The 18316-nt window shown below is 43.4% G+C and overlaps 1 protein-coding gene across 4 annotated transcripts in view; it reads left to right on the top strand.

Annotated features, from left to right (window-relative positions):
• The window catches only part of LOC117453110 (probable E3 ubiquitin-protein ligase HECTD4), a 47386-nt gene that overhangs the window by 10251 nt on the left and 18819 nt on the right, over positions 1–18316 (top strand). The window contains exons 5-49 of one of the 4 annotated variants that reach the window (XM_034091984.1): positions 353–461; positions 1130–1268; positions 1609–1779; positions 1877–2069; positions 2171–2332; positions 2689–2802; positions 2898–3038; positions 3123–3358; positions 3470–3612; positions 6250–6320; positions 6417–6522; positions 6636–6756; positions 6869–6991; positions 7356–7480; positions 7920–8073; positions 8169–8272; positions 8451–8649; positions 8793–8912; positions 9005–9109; positions 9216–9379; positions 9546–9791; positions 10256–10448; positions 10966–11070; positions 11168–11256; positions 11340–11512; positions 11783–11918; positions 12008–12152; positions 12278–12444; positions 12632–12778; positions 12877–13061; positions 13514–13667; positions 13754–14034; positions 14113–14299; positions 14387–14468; positions 14582–14784; positions 14885–15020; positions 15590–15772; positions 15857–16021; positions 16123–16292; positions 16507–16622; positions 16722–16828; positions 17230–17391; positions 17502–17650; positions 17789–17868; positions 18146–18309. In XM_034091984.1, the coding sequence (XP_033947875.1) occupies positions 353–461; positions 1130–1268; positions 1609–1779; positions 1877–2069; positions 2171–2332; positions 2689–2802; positions 2898–3038; positions 3123–3358; positions 3470–3612; positions 6250–6320; positions 6417–6522; positions 6636–6756; positions 6869–6991; positions 7356–7480; positions 7920–8073; positions 8169–8272; positions 8451–8649; positions 8793–8912; positions 9005–9109; positions 9216–9379; positions 9546–9791; positions 10256–10448; positions 10966–11070; positions 11168–11256; positions 11340–11512; positions 11783–11918; positions 12008–12152; positions 12278–12444; positions 12632–12778; positions 12877–13061; positions 13514–13667; positions 13754–14034; positions 14113–14299; positions 14387–14468; positions 14582–14784; positions 14885–15020; positions 15590–15772; positions 15857–16021; positions 16123–16292; positions 16507–16622; positions 16722–16828; positions 17230–17391; positions 17502–17650; positions 17789–17868; positions 18146–18309 (6725 nt within the window). Of the gene's footprint in view, positions 1–352; positions 462–1129; positions 1269–1608; positions 1780–1876; positions 2070–2170; positions 2333–2688; positions 2803–2897; positions 3039–3122; positions 3359–3469; positions 3613–6249; positions 6321–6416; positions 6523–6635; positions 6757–6868; positions 6998–7355; positions 7481–7919; positions 8074–8168; positions 8273–8450; positions 8650–8792; positions 8913–9004; positions 9110–9215; positions 9380–9545; positions 9792–10255; positions 10449–10965; positions 11071–11167; positions 11257–11339; positions 11513–11782; positions 11919–12007; positions 12153–12277; positions 12445–12631; positions 12779–12876; positions 13062–13513; positions 13668–13753; positions 14035–14112; positions 14300–14386; positions 14469–14581; positions 14785–14884; positions 15021–15589; positions 15773–15856; positions 16022–16122; positions 16293–16506; positions 16623–16703; positions 16829–17229; positions 17392–17501; positions 17651–17788; positions 17869–18145; positions 18310–18316 lie in introns of all 4 variants that reach the window. The other 3 variants (XM_034091982.1, XM_034091983.1, XM_034091981.1) reach the window with 3 other exon arrangements.

The raw sequence follows: 18316 nt of genomic DNA, 5'->3' as shown, positions 1-18316 counted from the left end.
GATGTGACTGTGAGGGGGTAACGCAATGGAGTGGAGAGTAAAGTTCAGGGTAAAACAATCCATCAGCTGACCTTGTAGAGTGTCAGACGCTGATGAGGGCATATATCCATAGAGGATGTTTGCATATTTACATTTTAATGTAACCAAACTCGAGATCAATTGTCCTGGATACCTGAATGAATCAAAATTGAAAAATAACAGATGCCATCACTTCCTTGTTTAGCACCCTTATCCTCTGCTCCCACTTTCCACTTCTTCCACTCCAAGTTGATACCCCCTCCTCTTTTTCATCATGATTATCTGTCATCTGTCTGTATGTTCTCTTATATTTTTTTGTCCCTGTGTCCTGCAGACACTGACCTGGGGCGCTGTCTAGCCACCGACGGGCTCTATCTGTACACCACCAACTCCTCTGGGAGAGGACTCAGCAAGCTTGGCTCTGGTTTACATGGGACACTGAGGTAATGTGACTCCCCTCCTCGCCTCACTTTCTTTTTCAGCAGCATGAGAAAGAGAGAAAGACGGAAGAACAGGGTGAAACCCTAAAAATACCCCTCATCACTTACCCATCCCATGGCACAGGGTTATTTCCTGGACGTTTTTTTTATCTGCAGTACACAGTCACATCCTGCCGAACTGTCTTGGATTGATTTGGTTGATTTTTAAAAGGAACAAAAGGACATTTTGTGCTCTGCATCCTAATTCCATGCTGTGCTAGCACATAATGTTATTTAAGCAAAGGACAACTCCCTTCTACAGTTAGTTTTGAGTTCAAGGATCCCAGAGTTACTTGCAGAAAAGATACATGTGCCGGGTTTAGGAGTTAGGTAACTGTACACTTGAAGTATTAAACAAACATTTCTGTAAGGAAATGTGACTCAGTGGAAACCATATAATTAACTAGAGCATTTTTTACAACTTATAGCAAGGGAAACAACTGAACTTTTGACATTGTCAGCACTGAAAAGGCTACTCACGATGCTTAATTCTGCTACTCACATCATGTTTCTTTCAATCCAAAGAGTGACTTTGGTAACTGGGTTTGCAACCAAAAGGTCCACCTTGAAATATTCAATAATCACACAATACAGAGCATGTTAACAGGTGCACTGTGTTTGTGTTTGTACAGAGGTTTTGTGTACTGTCGAAATGAAGAGCTTGAGCCTGGCTGGCTGGTGTTCAGCAGCGGTCGCCTCCTCCACCGCCCGTCGTCCTTTGATGCCAAGCCTCATCAGCTGTGCCAGGTCATTGACCCCTTCACCCTCCAGGTACTTTATACTATAGTCCACTATTTGAATTTTGAAGTTATATCATTCACTAGACCTGTAATTGTACGTCTTGAAGCAATTCTTTTTTATCAACACGAGTGAGACAAATACTTATTAATCCTTTTAATGCAATTTATAAAAATGTAAATAATTTGATTATGGAAACAAAGGATAAAGGTTCACAATGGGGCAGCCAAAATGCAAATACAAGAGGTGATGATGAACAATTGTTAATTGGGTACAAAAACAGGGTATTTTATAAGCCATGTCCATGCCAGCTCTTAGTTGATATGACAAACGTAGGTGTAACCAAGGTGTACATTCACTGTGCTATTTTCAGGTGTGCCAGATTGTGCCCATGCCAGCCCACCACTTCCCTGTTGGCAGCAGCATGACCACGCTGCACCTCTGCTCAGATGGAACCTACCTTTACTGGGTCTGGTCTCCAGCCAGTCTTAATGAGAAGACACAGAAAGGCCACTCTGTCTTCATGGATGTCTTTCTCCTGTCTGTGAGTACTGTTTGCACTGCCATGCACAGTACTTCCATTGCGTGTATGTCTGTGTTCCCTGTCTGATGTTTTCTCTCCCTTCCTGTCCTTGGTGCAGACACAGACAGGGTTGTGTGTTGCAGACATCTTGCAGGAGAGAGTTATTTTAACTCGCAAGGAAGGCGAGTCTTCAAAGTGCTTGAATGAGCTTCTCCTGAGTCGAATGTCACGCTTCCGGGCCTCCCATTCTGCCACATTGGCTGCTCTCACAGGCTCTGCAATCACCAACACGGTCAAAGAGGAGCAGTCAGGTAACTCAACAGCAGAACTTCAAAAATCAACATCAATCCATGTTGGATATTATGTTTACTGAATATTTTCCGGTAACAATTTCTGATTACCCCTTTTACAGCTGTCAACACCAGCTGTGGGCTCCCTCTCAAGACCCTGAGAAAGACCCCTATGTATGTGTGTGGAACCTACCTAGTGATGCTGGTCTCACCCCCGGGTGTATCTGGGAGCTCAGCCACTCGCTCCCTATTTGGAGGAACCAGCAGCCTGTCCTCTCTGAAAAGTAAGAGCATGCAGTCATTTGTAAATCCTCATTGAGTTTAGTTTTTTGTCATCAATTCCGACATCTATGCAGTGTTTTAGTTTTGATGCTGAAAATACATTACAAAGGATCATGTTTAGCAGCTGGATGACAAAACATGTTCTGTCTTAGGTTAAGATTGATTATAGTTTTGTTACATTACATTTGATCACACACAATGTTATAAATAAACATTATTAAGCACTGTTGAAAAAATGCATCATTTTATAATCGATGAAAAGTTCAAAAGAAATGTTGTAGAAACCCAATGCTTTTAACTAAAGGCTGAACAATTGTAAAAAATGAGTTAATTCACTAAACTTAACATTTTTGCACAGTATTAGCCTCCAGTCTGGTTTTTAACCTGGCTGACGGACAGTTTAGCAGCCGCGCAGACCTCATCGATGCTCCTGGCAGCTCTCTCGGCAGGGGAGCACAGGTGGCGGGGCTAGGTGAGCAACACTTTTGTCACCTTAAGACTCTAATATGTTGAAATAGCAGAGGTGCCAAATTAAGTGACATATAACTCTCTGCTTTGGCTTCATAGGAGCATGTTACGATGCACTGAACAACCTGATCTGGACGTGCTCAAGTGATTACATAGATCAGTGGTGCAATCCGGGGAACCAAGCCTTCCATCATGTGTGTCACAGGCTCGGCGTCAGCCACGTCATCAAAGAACCCAAAGGTAGAAACATATATCCCTGAAACCCAAAGATGCTCTTTGTATTATCAGACTTTCTAGACTTCTAAGATATGTATTCATTTACAGACGAGACGGTGGCCACCGGCGAGGTGATCAACCAGCTGCTTCATCATGTGGGTGCAATGTGTATACATCAGCTCAACCTGCTGGCAGCCAGCAGCAACAGCCTGCCCCTGGGGGCCCTGCTGGGCAAACAGCACCCCATCGAGGCCCGTCACTTCAGCAGCATCTGTGACATTATGGAGAAAGCCATGGTCAACGGAGACACCTGTATCATCCGCTGCATCTTGGTGGTGTTCCAGGTCAGTTCGAGGTGCAGCTGGGGACAGTTTTGCAGAAAGTGACTCAGCTATTTCCTCAGATTCAGAAATTCCTGTGGTTTTGAGTAGTGTTTTTCTCTCTGGCCTGTGCAGGTGGTGTTTAGGTTTTTCAATCCTCAGTCAGAGCAGAATAGGGAGAGTGTGCGTCGCTCAGGCCTTCTCCTGTGGCAGCTACTGATGGCTCCAGTGGATCAGATCGGAGCAGAGATTCAACGAGAGGTGTGCCTCGCCATCAGGTAAGTCTGAAATTCAACATTTATAAAAGATGGCGTACGCCAGTTTCTACGCACTGTTTGCGATTTATAAAAAACTAACTTGACGGGAAATGTGAGGTCCTCCACGCAAACTCTAACCCATGCGTACGCACTAAGCACAAAAACGGGAGAGACGAGAAACTGCGACGCCGTTGGCAGAAGGAAGAATGGAGAGAAATATGTAAATAGAATGTTACCTCTCATTTATCATATGAAGAATTAATTTTCACACATTGATTAAAGCCAATCTTAAAATTATTTAACAAACGCCTGTTTGAGACTCCTCAGTGCACACAAAAACATAACTTGGAGAAATAAATAAATACGGAAATGTTATTGATCACCCCTCGATTATGTTCTCTTGTTAAGAAATGTAAACAGAAGGACAGAATTACTTTAAACTGACGCCCTTTTACTTTTCTATAGGTTGTATAGATACGAGCATGGTTTTATATACTATGTTTAGAGTAGGTGAGGTCCTGATAATTTATTCCGGTAAATTACTCTGACCTACTAATTGACCTGACCGAAGTTATTGAGTCTATGTAAGTTTACTGCTTGGCTCAGATCCACCAACGTCAGCAAGATCTCACCTCTAGTAACTCCCCGAAGAACCAGGTTCAATTAACTGCTGTTTCTATTCAGACAACTCTTTTAATCTGTTTAAGGGATCCCGAAGGATTTTGATATCAGTAAATGAGGTGTGTTCCTACCTAAGTGTGTGTGGCAGGGTGCAGTCTTACCTTTGAAGCAGGAGAGGAGAGCACAGATTTTCTTTTTAGTTGTCCCAATCCAAAAGGTGAGATCAGTTTATTTGAAGAAAAATAGGTCCAAACTAATACAGAGTCTTTACCTTTTAACACATTATAATCATACAAAACATATCATGCTGGGGTTATATTTTTATCTAAATTCATATTCATAAGATTCCCGTACGTCCTAACAACGCCTTCCGGGTAGATCTAAATAATACTATTAGGTCTAAGATTCCAGTACGTACTAACAACGCCTTCCGGGTATACCTTACCGAGAGCCATCTAACCCAGCTCTGAGGGCCAGAGCTTACCGGGAGAGAGTATACCAGGGGTTTCCCCCTCTCTCCCCCCGAAATCCAAAAAAGCCAGTCTTTTTATGCTCAAAAAACCGGATAGAAAACCCCAAAAACACCTCCTCTATACCCAACCAACATATTCTATTGGCTCTGGCATAAGACACAACTTCCCAAGTTTGTGTAAAAAAACAAACAAAACATGACTAGACATATTCTATGGCTATGACATAACCACCCTTTTGAGGCCTCAATGTGTTTCTCCTTAAGTCCGAAGCCCCCCTCCCTGCTGTGAGAGGAGAGGAAAGAACCTGCCTACTCTCTTATCAGAGAGTAAGGCATAAATCATTATAGGTCTTACACTCAACTTAACAAACCACTTTGTTTTGTTTATGCTGTAAATATAGAAAAACCTAAAATATGAATCATTTTCATTGTGGGTTATACAAGAATATATTTGATTATAACTAACTTTCGTTTTAAGTATTCAACATACTATGAAGCTCTCAACACCCTCTTTTTAAAATGCAAAGTTATCAAACAGCAACAACTAAAATTGTAAGCATACATACATATTCAAAAACCATCAAGAAGCATTCTCATTATGGGTTCATACAAGAATATGATTGATCATATATGATTTATAATTAACTTTCGCTTTAAGTATTCACTTCATACTATGAAGATCTCAACAACTATCATGTTTAATCATGTGTTATGCCGTTCGCCAATAGCCTACTTAATAAGTCGCTCGGAAAACACAGGAGGTATGGAAACTAAGAACACCATATGTGGTAAATTGTACAGCTAATATAACACAACACATTAGTTGTATTTCCTTTAACTGGTGGATATAGAGTTGCTGCAGTGGAGACTGCGCACAGCTGATCGACAGCTGGGACACAAACCACCAAATACAGAAACATAATTCAGATCCAGTCGTCATGACTCCACTCCGGAGGGATTCCCCGATCACTTCTTACAGTCTCTCATCAAGGGGGGGGTCTCCTGTCCCCGGTACAAACACACTGCCTGAGGAAGGCTATGTGTATTTATTTTGTCATGAACCTTTTCCGGGCCACTTATTTATTTATTTTGGTGACGATCCGGCCTCCATGCTGCTACTCTGGTTCAAACTGCATCCACCAAACAATATGATTTATCTCAACCTCCCCAAAATAACCAAAATCTGACACGGTGTGAGATGTCTTTTTTAGCTGTTCTGTCGGCATTTCCTGCGATCTTCTTCATAAATCAGTCAAAATGAATGAATGAATGGGCGTTTCTTTGACTATTTATAGGCAAATCTGGGCGTTACGTGAAGCCCGCAAAAGCTGCGCCGCATTTGGAGTTGATTGTGATTTATAAAGGGAAACCGGCGTAGGATGTGCCGTACGCAAGTCCTGTGCCGGTACTCCTCACGTATGGCATTGTCTATCAGTAGGAGACTAAAACGGGCCTTTATTATAAGCATATTTGAACAGAAGGACATTAATGCTGCACTGTATAATCAGTTATCATAATGATATTTAAATGTGTCGTCTTTGTTCATCTCCCCTCTTTCCCTTTAGCTCAGGCCTGAATACTCTGTATCAGGGGGAGGCTGAACTCAGCAAACTGCTGAAACTGGTTTTAACTGAAGGTGACTATGACACTAAAGACACATCTGAATACAACTTGCAAGCTGTGGTGCAATCTAATATATCTAATATTCTGTATATTTCTGTGTGACACCAAGGTGAAAGGAACAGCGGGTTGTCTCATCTTCGTGATGTCATCCTGACCAACCTGGCAGACCAACTGCAGAAAAACAGATTTGGGAGTGAAGAGGATGACCACTACAGGTAAGTCGCTGTTCTGCACAGTAGGGTGCAATATCATTTCCAGCACAGCACAATATTGTGACTTATGATAAAATACACTTTTTCTAATTGATAATAAGCTCTCTCTTTGACAGATTGAGTGATGAGCTGCTTCACTGTATCCTCAAGACTGTAGTCCGGGAATCCTGCCTCGTCATTACCAAATGTCAGACTGTCGCCCGAGACGACTTCCAGAAGCTGCTCTCCACTGTGCCAGTACGACCATCAGCTCAGCAGAAAGACATGCCATCTGTGTTGATTAGGATCAGTTGTTTTGTGAGATGGCACTCGTATTAACTTGAGACGTTTTTTGCCCCCCTCTCTGCAGGTGGTCTCACCCAGTCTGCGCTACCTCATGGCTGTTCAGAACCACCTCCTCAGTAACACTATTCTTATCCGTCCCGATGATAACGATGACAGTGACAGCTCCCTACAAGGGGAAACAATCCAGGTAAAGGTAATAACCCCCTTTTAATACCCCTACCTCTGTGCATGTGGAGTCTGTTTGTGTGTGTGTCGATGAGAGAACAACCCACCAACGGAGCAACGGGAGATCAATGATCTTTTACGGCATTGCAGAGTAAATTGTGCTCATCGCCTTTATCAAATATCAGTTAACAGTACTATATAAATTAAGGACATGTTTCCTTTTCTCATCAGTAATCATGGTTACTGATAACAGGATGCAAGTGAAACATCTCACAGCTCAGATTGTGCTTCATTGTTTGTATAACTTCCATTTTGCATGAAAGAGATGATAATCGAAAGTCTTGAGTTACGTAAGTTTGGGTATATTTTGTTTGTTTGGTCCTCAGGAGTTGCAAAGCAGCATTCTCTCCCTAGCAACCAAGATCCTGGTGGGATGTGATGAAGTGCTGGAGACGCTGCAGCAGGTGACCACAGCGCTCATCAACAGCGACATCGCTGACAGAGAAACCAGGTAAACCTTTCACTTGTTTTTTCTAAAGTATCTTCTCAGGATGGGAAAATAAACCTTTGGTTATCCAGCCACAGTGGCTCCTCTATACCTTTTTTATAAAACATATTCATAATATTGTATCTTATTATATTGCCTGAGCAGCTAATCTGTGTTGTCAACTGTGTTACAATTAAACCAATTAAACCATAATATAACAAACGTAAAACCAGACTTGATGTTCTCTTAGTTCGCTGTAATGCGCTGTTTCACCATGAACCAAGATTTAGCTTCTCCTTGGTAATGCTGCAGCCTCCTTAGAAAGATTAAAAGAGTGCATTTTTGGACGCAGAGTTTTTGAATCATTATGGCTTTGTCTTACCTCTTCAAATGTCCTTGTTTTTCCGCCAAGACTCCATAACATTAACATTACATTTTTGCCTTTTCTCTTCTTCTTGTTCAGGTTGAAAGGCCTGGAACAGGTAACCAAGGCGACCATGCTCGGTCACCTGCTGCCAGTGTTGCTCACGTCTCTGATGCACCCCAACCTGCAGACCCTCACCCTCGCTGACGCCCTCATGCCTCAGTTGGTGCAGCTGGTCCTCTACACCAGCCAGGTTGGAGTCTTCCCAGTCCAAAACACAATTCCTCGATTTAAACAAAACGTTTAAAAAGCAATTATCAATAAAGTATTTGCTTCCACTCTTTTCAGACTGCCCTGCTACTAAAGACTCAGTCCCCGCTTTTCACTGAAGAGCCTCCACCTTTGAGCGGCTCTCTGGGGCCTGGGGCGAAGGCTTGTGCTGCTGATGACAAGTATGTTTTCTGAAGGACTATAATAAGAAGTGTAACAACTAATATGTAATGAAGCCATCTGATAAATACATGCTCCATCAAAACATCTTATACAAAGGCATTTCATGAAATGGCAGCTGTTTTGTCTGTCCTATGCTCAGCTTTCTTAAACCAGTAATACATGTATCTGTCATTTTAGAATTCTTGATGAACGTGAGGAGCCTGGTTTCCTGACGGGGCTGAAGATCCCTGCCCCATGGGCTGCTGGGAAAACAGTCGAGACGGTGCACCCGGTGAGGGACAATTACAAGTTCAAAGAGACGGTCCACATCCCAGGAGCCCGCTGCCTGTACCTTCGCTTTGATGCTCGCTGCTCATCACAGTATGACTATGACAAGGTACTGACTCCTGCAATACATTAACTGTATGAACAATGGCCTTAATACTCAGTATCTCTTCCATACAGTGTGTGCAGTTTCTCTGGTATAGAATATCACTGGTTGCGTAGATTTTACAGGAAACATTTTCTCTGATATTTTAGTTGGTTATCTACGCTGGCCCTAACACGAACAGTCGCAAGGTAACAGAGTATGGAGGGAACACTCTGGGATATGGCAGTCGCAGTGTCTTGGGGACAGGATGGCCCAAAGACCTGGTCAAGGTAAGAGCAGCTGTTTTGCACAAACATACACAGTAAAGACAAAGTGCACATACAATTTTGTAGAGCTGCATTTTTACTATGTTGTGCTTTAGGTTGAAGGAGACACTGTGACGTTTTCCTTTGAGATGAGAAGCGGACGTGAACACAACACTCCCGATAAAGCCATGTGGGGGTTCTCCTGCACCGTCAGAGCTCAGGTAAAATGTAGAAGTACTTAAATACCCATATTTGGCATTTAATGCAAAATACTGCTGCATGAAGAACAACAGCTAATTCTGAAGATGTCTTTTTCTTGTCCTTTAGGAGTCATCCGAGGATGTCTCTGGAGGCCTCCCTTTCCTGGCAGACCTTGCCCTGGGGCTGTCAGTGCTGGCTTGCTCAATGCTACGCATTCTGTATAACGGGCCAGAGGTGACAAGAGAGGAAGAAGCCTGCCACGATTTACTCTGCTCAAAGCTGCTGCAAAGGTGACACAGCTAGACGAAAATACCAGATAAATGTCTCCCAGTGATATTGATTTCCCGTGTGATAAATATAGTACAATGTAAGAATTGGTGCACGCTCTCCAGTGACATATAGTTGAACACAGCACAACTGTTTGCAGACTGATGACAGGCTGTGTGTTTTCTCTAGGTGTCAGTGGCAGGTGGAAGCAAATGGTGCGATCTCTCCTGCCCTCACGCCCAGCCCCTCACCTCTGCCCCTGACCATTGAGGAGGACCGGGAGTTCACCTACCCCTCCGATGTGCTCATCCCACCCCCAGGCCTCATGCCGGGAGCATACTTTGACCTGCCTCGTATCCGCCTCCCTCCAGGCATCATGGGTAGGCTACGAGAGGTGTCTGGAAGAGCCCGACCTCAATTCCGTCCTAGCATCAAGTAAGAGGGTCATGCTGTCACAGTAAAGAGGGTATGCATGTGACATCACTGTAGACAGGGAAACAACATGGAAGTTTTTACAGACTACAAAAGGCTAAAGAGAGGTGAAGCAACATAAACACTTAAACTAAGCCCACTGTTTTGTAACTGAGTTTATAATGAAGATAAATATATTTTCAAACTGGTTCAAAGACTATAAGAATAGCCTTGTCCTTGTGATTAGTCTTTAAGACATTGTGCCTTTTAAAGTAGAATATATAGACTTGCATTATTTTGTTGATGCACTAAATGTATGATTTAGTTTTGATACATTGTTCCTTTAGTATTGCGGCTTTACTAAGTCATAGCAGCCATAGTTGGTTAGGTTTTGTCTGTTTATTGGATAAAGTGAAACTTCTTTAAAATAATATACTGATAAAGTGATTCTCATAAAACTGTTTTGTTCTTAACCATTTGTTTCTAAGGGAGGTGATCAGGCCCGATGTGATGGAGGAGGTGATAGTATCCTGTGTCATTAAACACCTGAGCCTGGTGGATGCCCTTCAGTCACTCATCAACTACCAGCACCGCGAGGATCACGCAGAGGAGTATGACCTGGTCTGTAAGATTATGGCTGAGACCTTCAAGAAGATCAATGCCATGGAGCGTCAGCTGCAGGTGAGCCACAGTTACAGTTTATAAACTAAATGCTTTGAATTAGGTTGCTTGCTATTAATGGAAGACATACCGTGCACACTATGCATGTTTGTCTTTAATTAGGCTGCTTTGAAAAGTTTAAAATAAAATACTAAAGTACTTCCTGTTTGCTACAGGGAACAGTATTAATGGGAAATGTAATTTGCATGCTGTTATTGGAAAGCTATTTTTATTAACAAGCAAGTTGATTTTCAGTATATTAAATCTACCTTATGATGTTGTTAGTCATCACTGTGCTGCGGATTTGAGAACAAATGCAAGAGAGATTTTCATTATGTGCAGCATATTAAACTAAAATCTTACATATTAGAATAATAATCCAAACAATAGAATAGGTTATCAATCATATAAGGATAAACAGAAGACCTGAGATTGGCTTAAAAATTCGAAATCAAAAGTAAATCAGGCTTCCAACCGGAACGGATATAAAAAGTGTGCGTTTTGCTCTGTGTCTAATTATCTCCCGTGTTGCTTTCAGAGTGTTGCAGAATTGGAACAGAAGTGGCAGAATGAGGTAGAGGAGGCCCAGCAGGGGAAGCTGGAGAACAACACTCCTTTCTTTCACGACTACCACTTCTTTGAGGTACCCTGATCCATACACACACATTTCCCTCTAGAATTATACCCCCACTATTACCATTTGCTTTGATATTCATACTGTAATTCTTTTTTTGTACCAGAACAAAATTAAGGAGCTGGAACTACTTTGCTCCCTGAAGGAGGTTCCCCTCGATTTCAGTGATCTCGAAAATGTTGTCCTTGCATTGAGGTAAGAAATGAAACATTATCCTAGCACTTGATTGGATGTCAAAGGTCAGTTTGCACTGTAACGTCATGATTCTGTTCCTACAGGGAGAAGTTCTTTCAGGAGGTAAACACCATGCACCTCAGAAGCAGCACATCACTGGCCAAAACGAAGGCGCTGGTGAAGAGTCTGATGAACCGCACTGAGCTGCTGCTCCATGTTACCATAGCGCCACATTGCAGGAGCCTAACCACCACACCTGCAGGAACACCAGGTCCAGGTACACATACTCATTATGTCACACACATGTCCATCAGATAGTGTATGTATGGTACAGTTATGTCATTCACACAGGAGTTTGGCTTAAATTATATTTTGAAAATCAATATTTAATCACAGCCTTATACCTGAAAATCAATATTTCCATCTCAGTGTTTTTCAGTCAGTAAGCCCTGCATGATTGGTAGGTGTTTAAGTTACACCAAGACATCAATCATGGTAGACAAAATGACAGCGCGATTATTCTTATCTATCTCTCCTGATTTTATAGCCTCTAAGTCAGTATCAGACGCTAAGTCGGTGAACCCCATGGTGAAGCAGCCAGTCTTTCTACGCAGCATGTCTGCACCCTCTGACTTGGAGATGATTGCTAACCAGGACCTGGAGTTCACACATGCGCCCCAACGGTATTTGTTTGTTTCTTTGATAGAATTAAAATGTGAAAATCATTTAAGTGAACCGGCATTGAATGTATTCCTTAACTTGTTTCCTTTAGGAGGCGACACCACCCTACTAGTCATCGCAGCAGCTCCTTTACCCTGCTCCAGTCTCTAGCCATCGAGGACAGTCGTGACAGACCCACATACAGTGTGCTGCTGGGACAGCTCTTCGCCTTCATAGGAACTACGCCTGATCAGGCTGTGAGTCTCTTACTCATCACTCACTCCTTCTTTTTTTGTACTTGTTTGTTCCCAAAGCTACATAAGAATCAGTAGGTGAATTCTGGTCTGACATTTTAAATCTTTTGTATCCGTTATTTCTGTAGGTGTCAAGCAGCAGTTTCCTGTCTGCCGCGCAGACGCGATGGAGACGTGGCAGCACGCGGAAACAGGCACTTATTCACATGAGGGAGTTGCTCACTGCTGCTGTCAGAGTTGGAGGCGTAACCCACCTGGTGGGGCCTGTCACTATGGTGCTGCAAGGTGGTCCAAGGTAAAAAGGGAGCTATAACCGCCATTAACGATCCTGCCCTACTCTACACACATATATAGGCAAACAAATGATGGACATTTTATTCATGTCCTCAATAGTACACTTTTGCAATGTAGTTATAATATTACAACATTTTTGTATGTGGCTGGTTCCTCTATAAATAAGTGTTTGTGTGCACTGTGTGCAGGATCGAGGAGCTGACCTGTGGTGGCATGGTGGAGCAGGTGCAGGAGGCCTTTGGAGAGACCATGACGTCTGTAGTGTCACTATGTGCTCGCTACCCCATTGCTTGTGCCAACAGTATTGGCTTGCTTTGCACAATCCCCTACACCAGGCAAGATAATTAATCTGTCATTACCTATATTTTGATATGTCTCTGGATTAGTTCACCCTATGGTTTCTTACCCTCACTTGATTTCCATGTTGACATAGGAGTGAGGAGCAGTGCCTGGTTCGGAGTGGTTTGGTCCAGCTCATGGACAGTCTGTGTAGTTTGAGTGGTCAGAGGGAATGCAGCTCAAACGAGAAGCAGACCAAAAAGCAGAAGGTGGCCACCATGGCTTGGGCTGCTTTCCAGGTGCTGGCTAACCGCTGCATCGAGTGGGAGAAGGTGGAAGGTAAGACATGCTTGTAAATCCTTAATACACAGGTACATGGGTATTTAAAAGAAAATGTATTTATTCTCCCCCGTTTAAAAAATAAAAATCTAAATGAAAACTCAAAGCAATCTGATGCATCTGCTACCTCAATATACAAGTAAATGTAAAAAGTGGTGTTAGCAAGGTTAAACCTAGCAATATTTAGAGTTTTCAGCACAAAACGCATAGAAAGAAATACATTATAAAAGTATCCGTGTTCATGTACCAAGGCCTAACTCTGATCAGCTATAACCCTCAAAATATCTGTCGTCCTGAAAAATGAATTTGTGTACTACGTACTACTAGCGTGCCTCGTTATTTGCATTATTAATTTTTGTAACCAAGGTCAGATGGAATGAATGACCACTACAAAGTTAGTCGTATGTTGTAATGAAAGGTTAGTAAGCATTTTTTTCTTTTTCTTTTCAAAGGTGGGTCTACCGATGCAGTGCACTCTGGTTTGGCACGGCAGGTGTCCAGCCTGCTGACCAATCACTTGGCCCGAGCCACAGAGTGCTGTGGTAACCAGGCCGCTGGCAATGATGCCTTACAGGATGTGCTCAGTCTGCTCAATGACCTTTCCAGGTAACATTTTGGATAATTTATGTATGTGTATGTCCTCATATACATTATTTGCATTCATATTATGGTTGCTTTTTGTTGTATTCCAGGAGCCACATAGGGAAAGCCATCCTGAGCCAGCCAGCTTGTGTTTCTAAGCTCTTGTCTCTGCTGCTTGACCAGAGACCTTCTCCAAAGCTGGTACTTATCATCCTGCAGCTATGCCGAGCTGCCCTGCCTCTCATGAGTGTGGAGGACTGTGGGAACGTGGCCCTGCCCTCGTGGAGCTACTCTATCAACACGCTGGATGCTGAGCAACAAGATGCCAGTGACCCTGCCTCGCGCATTGCTTCCTTGCTGTTAGCCAAGCTGGCAGACTATGTAGTACCAGGTTGGTCTTCTTTACCTAGGAATACTATTTTTACCATTTTTCCACAAATTCTTCATTTTTACACTATTCCCTCTTTAGGCTGCCAGACCCTGCTCTCCCCCAGCTCCTCTGAGCCGGACACTAGTCTGTCTCACGCCAGTTCCAAAGGAGCCCTGAAGTCTGACGAAGTGGGGGAGGAGGGAGAGGCAGTTGATGGTAAGCTATCCATCTTCATCCATAAGAGAGAGGACCAGTCATCTCATGAGGTTCTACAACCACTTCTTAGGTATGTTTGCCCCTAATATCTTTTATTTGATTTCATATTAGCAACATAGTGTCTGTGAGCTTTCTTTCCATCCATTCCAAAATGCAGCAGCTCAGAGGGACGTCCCTTTCGACTTGGCACTGGAGCAAACATGGAAAAAGTGGTAAAGATGGACAGAGACATGACAAAGGTAAGACTTTTACAAAGAAAAACCCAGCAATTAAAAGCATTACCAACAATATGAACAAGTGTGTAGCTTTATTCCAAGTGCTGTCCTTACCTACAATTCTGTAATCTATGTAGAGTGGCAACTGTGAAGTGATCACAGAAGAGGCAGCTGCTGCCCTGAGGAAAGCCAACAAGTGGGCCCAGTCAGGTCTGATAGTGAGCGTCGGTCCACCTATGGAGGCTCTGGTCCAGGAGGCTGCAGGAGGCATCACCACTGGAGATAAGAAGAAAACCGCTCAGACCGCTGTGTGTAGGGACAGGAATGCTGATCTGGCCAGGTATATGATTTATCATTCAAGTTGTGCATGTGTGTGGTTTCTTCTGGTCATATTTTCCGTGTGACACAATTTTTCCTTCTTCTAAATTTGCCCCGATCAGGTCGGACCCTGTGAGGCCATTCATCAGTGGCCATGTTGCCAACAGTATGGCTGCTGAGGTTATTGCTCTACTGCACAGCCTGCTAACCGCCCCCGAGTCCAACACCGCTCAGATCTGGACTAGCACAGCTGAAAAGGTAAAGGACTATTATGTGTTGTATCATGCTAATTCTCATTGATGGTAACTGAAACTTGTTGTCAACTGTTAAGAATAATCGACACAGATAATTTCTATCTGCACCAGAGGTCGCGTTAACCGAATATTTTCCGTCTATGACGGATATTTTTTAACAATGACGGACAAATCTGAAAGCAGTCAGTCATTTTGACAGATTAGAACAAACTCGGAACAGCGCCAAAGTTTCCCCGCAGCGAGGCTCCGGTGTTATGCCGTTTTATGCATGCCCTCCAAAAAGGAAATTATACCGTTTCCAAACCTAACTGTGCCGTAAAAATCATTGAAATGTCTGTGAGTTTTGGCTTTACGGTGTGCACGCTCCCGCGAGGTGCAGCAGCCATGCATAACATGCCTGTCAGAGTTGTGTAATGGCCGACGGGTAATTCTGGATTTTGACGGAAGTTTTACGATCCTGTCCGTCAAAATGACGGGCAGCGAAAAAGTCTAGCGCAACCTCTGATCTGCACTGACATGTATGTGATTCGGTTTCGATTAAACTTCATGCTTTTACTTTGGGGTTTGTTGTAGGTTCTCTCCCGGGCCCTGATGTTTATCCCTCAGCTGGGGAAGTATGCAGAGAGTATTCTGGAGAATGGGAGCAGTAGTGGCAGGAAACTGGCTAAGCTGCAGGCCATTGGCAGACAAGCTGTTGCTGCTCTTTGTGCCCTCGGGGGCTTCAAAGAAACTATTAAGATCGGCTCAGAGGTCCAGGTTAGTTAAACGAGACGATTCAATACAAATAATTCTACTTTTGTACCTTCTCCTGCTGTAATTCTTATCGCATCTCATCTGCAGGTGGTGGGTAAAGGAGTGCTTGGCAGTGTGGGCATAGTTATGTCCATAAATGAACAAGAGGGCATTGCAACGGTCAAGTTCCCTTCTTGCGAGTACAGGAGAGCTTGCCAAGCCTCAGACATCCTGACGGTACCCATATCACGCCTCTGCACACCCAGATCTGAGGTATTGATTCAGAATCAAACACAGTAATACATATTGCTTTTTAAAATATCAGGTTAAATCTAACTTTTGTCCCACTTTCACTTTCTTCCAATTCCCAACAGGCCCTCCCCCTCTATAAGCTCTCAATCACAGAAAAGGTGGTGCAGGCGGTGCAGTCCATGCTTCTGCCACAGGAGGGCAGTCTCTCCATTCACACTTCTCTACCAGCTACAGGAGATGGCTCCAGCCCAGTAATGGCTGCAGTACGCTTGCTGGCTGAAATCAGAACCAGGTTAGTATGTATATAGTGAATAAATAATTCAACCTCAGCTGTCTTTTGGCTCCTCTGAGTTTTTTGTGTCAGGCGAAGATATAGAAGACACATTTAAAATGTTGGCACCTGAAACCCATTTAAACTATGATTATATGATATAATAAAAAAAGATTTAATGGCAGTTGACAACAAAACCATAGCCAAAAATCACCAGGTTCTTGTTGTTTTCCAGGGCATGTCTGGTGATGGCGCAGCTCCTGGAGGATAGCTCCTTCTGTGAGGAGTTCATCCAGCAGTGTCCTGCTGCGGTCGAGGTCCTGAACCTGGTGGCCCAGGAATGCAGCCCTGGTGAGCTTACATGCTTGCATTTTCCATATCACATAAGCAGCCAAAACCTTTTATCTGCAGTATAATATTTGTCTGACAAAGTTCTGAACTCTTGTGCAGGGGAGCGTCTCGGCATGGTCGAGGCTCAGTGTGAAAGAGTGAGAATGCTGTACCGGGACTGCGCTCGTCCTCCTCCTCCACCACTGCAGACAGACGCCAGGCGCCAGGTGGGAATTACCATATTTAGATTTGGTTTTTATTACTATAACCAGTAACAAACACAAGAGCCTTAACGTGTAACCTGTATGTATTCTGGATACAGCTGAATATTCACAATTATCATGGATGATGATGGAAAAGAAAGTAAGGTCAGAAAAAGTGATAACAAAAATTTTCCTTCATCCGAGATCCTAGCCTCGATCTTAAAAAGTGTTGATGAAAAACGACTGAAGTCTGTTGAATACATGGTTCAATTTACCGACAGCTGAAAGCAATATAATTATAATATGACATTCATATATTGCGGTAGGCCTTGACTCAATCTTCAAAGGCATTTTGATCAATTAAATAGTCAGAATTGTCGGGCCCCGCTTATCTCCGGTTCTCTTTGATGTGCTTGTCTCTGCAGCCCAAAGAGATCACTTGGTGTCCTTCCAGAGTGTTTCCCCCTGTCCGTGCCTGCATGTTCTCATCCCGCCTGACCTCCGTCACCTTCTTGGCTGATCCGAGTGCTGGAGGAGGGCTGCCCAGAGGCACCTTCATCTACGCCACCTGTCCTGTACCAATTCAGGTGGGCACATGCATTATATTTGCCATTTTCATTTATTTTACTATGAGTGAGAATACATTAAGCACTGATACTGCAGCTAGTCTTCAATTTACCTTTCTTTGTCCCTGCAGGCCCCGTCCTTTTACTGGGAGATAGAAATTGTCTCCTATGGAGACTCTGAGGAGGACAGTGGCCCGATTGTGTCCTTTGGTTTTGCCACAGAGGCAGAGAAGAGAGATGGAGCGTGGACCAACCCTGTCGGCACATGTCTGTTCCATAAGTATGTTTGCCTGAATACTAACTCTGAGATCCTTTTCCCACTGCTCTGTCTCTGACTTGAGTGCTGACTGCTCTCCTTCTCTTCGTTATGTTCCATCTCTGTGCGTCTGTCTCCTGTCTGTCTGTCTGTGTGTGTCAGTAATGGTAGGGCAGTGCATTATAACGGCTCCAGTCTGCTGCAGTGGAAGAGTGTCAGGCTGGATGTGGCTCTACTTCCTGGTGAGACAAGAGACTAAATATATTTTTCTTTATATAGTCTGCTATCTTTTTTTTTTAATCTGTATATGTAGAAATCCATATAGCAATGAATGTTATGGATTTAAACTAACCTCATTAAAGCATTGTATTTGATCTGGCTGCTCTTTGGAAAAAAATCTATTTTGCAAGTGTATCTTGTTTCCTTAACTCAAGCTGTATTAAGTGTTTTAAAATATGTCATTACCTCCTAACATTGAGACATTGCAGAGAATGTGACTTTGCGTATGTATGAACACAGGCGATGTGGCTGGAATAGGCTGGGAGCGCTCCGAGGGGACTCCTCCCCCCCCTGGTCAGGCCCCTAAAGGCAGGGTCTACTTTACCTACTGTGGTCAGCGGCTCGGCCCCATCCTTGAGGATGTAGCTGGTGGAATGTGGCCCCTGGTACACATTCAAAAAAAGGTGTGTT

The sequence above is a fragment of the Pseudochaenichthys georgianus genome, chromosome 9 (genome assembly GCF_902827115.2).
Source record: "Pseudochaenichthys georgianus chromosome 9, fPseGeo1.2, whole genome shotgun sequence".
Lineage (NCBI taxonomy): Eukaryota > Metazoa > Chordata > Actinopteri > Perciformes > Channichthyidae > Pseudochaenichthys > Pseudochaenichthys georgianus.
Note: the sequence above shows the minus strand (reverse complement) of the source record. Positions and strands in the feature narration are given on the sequence as shown.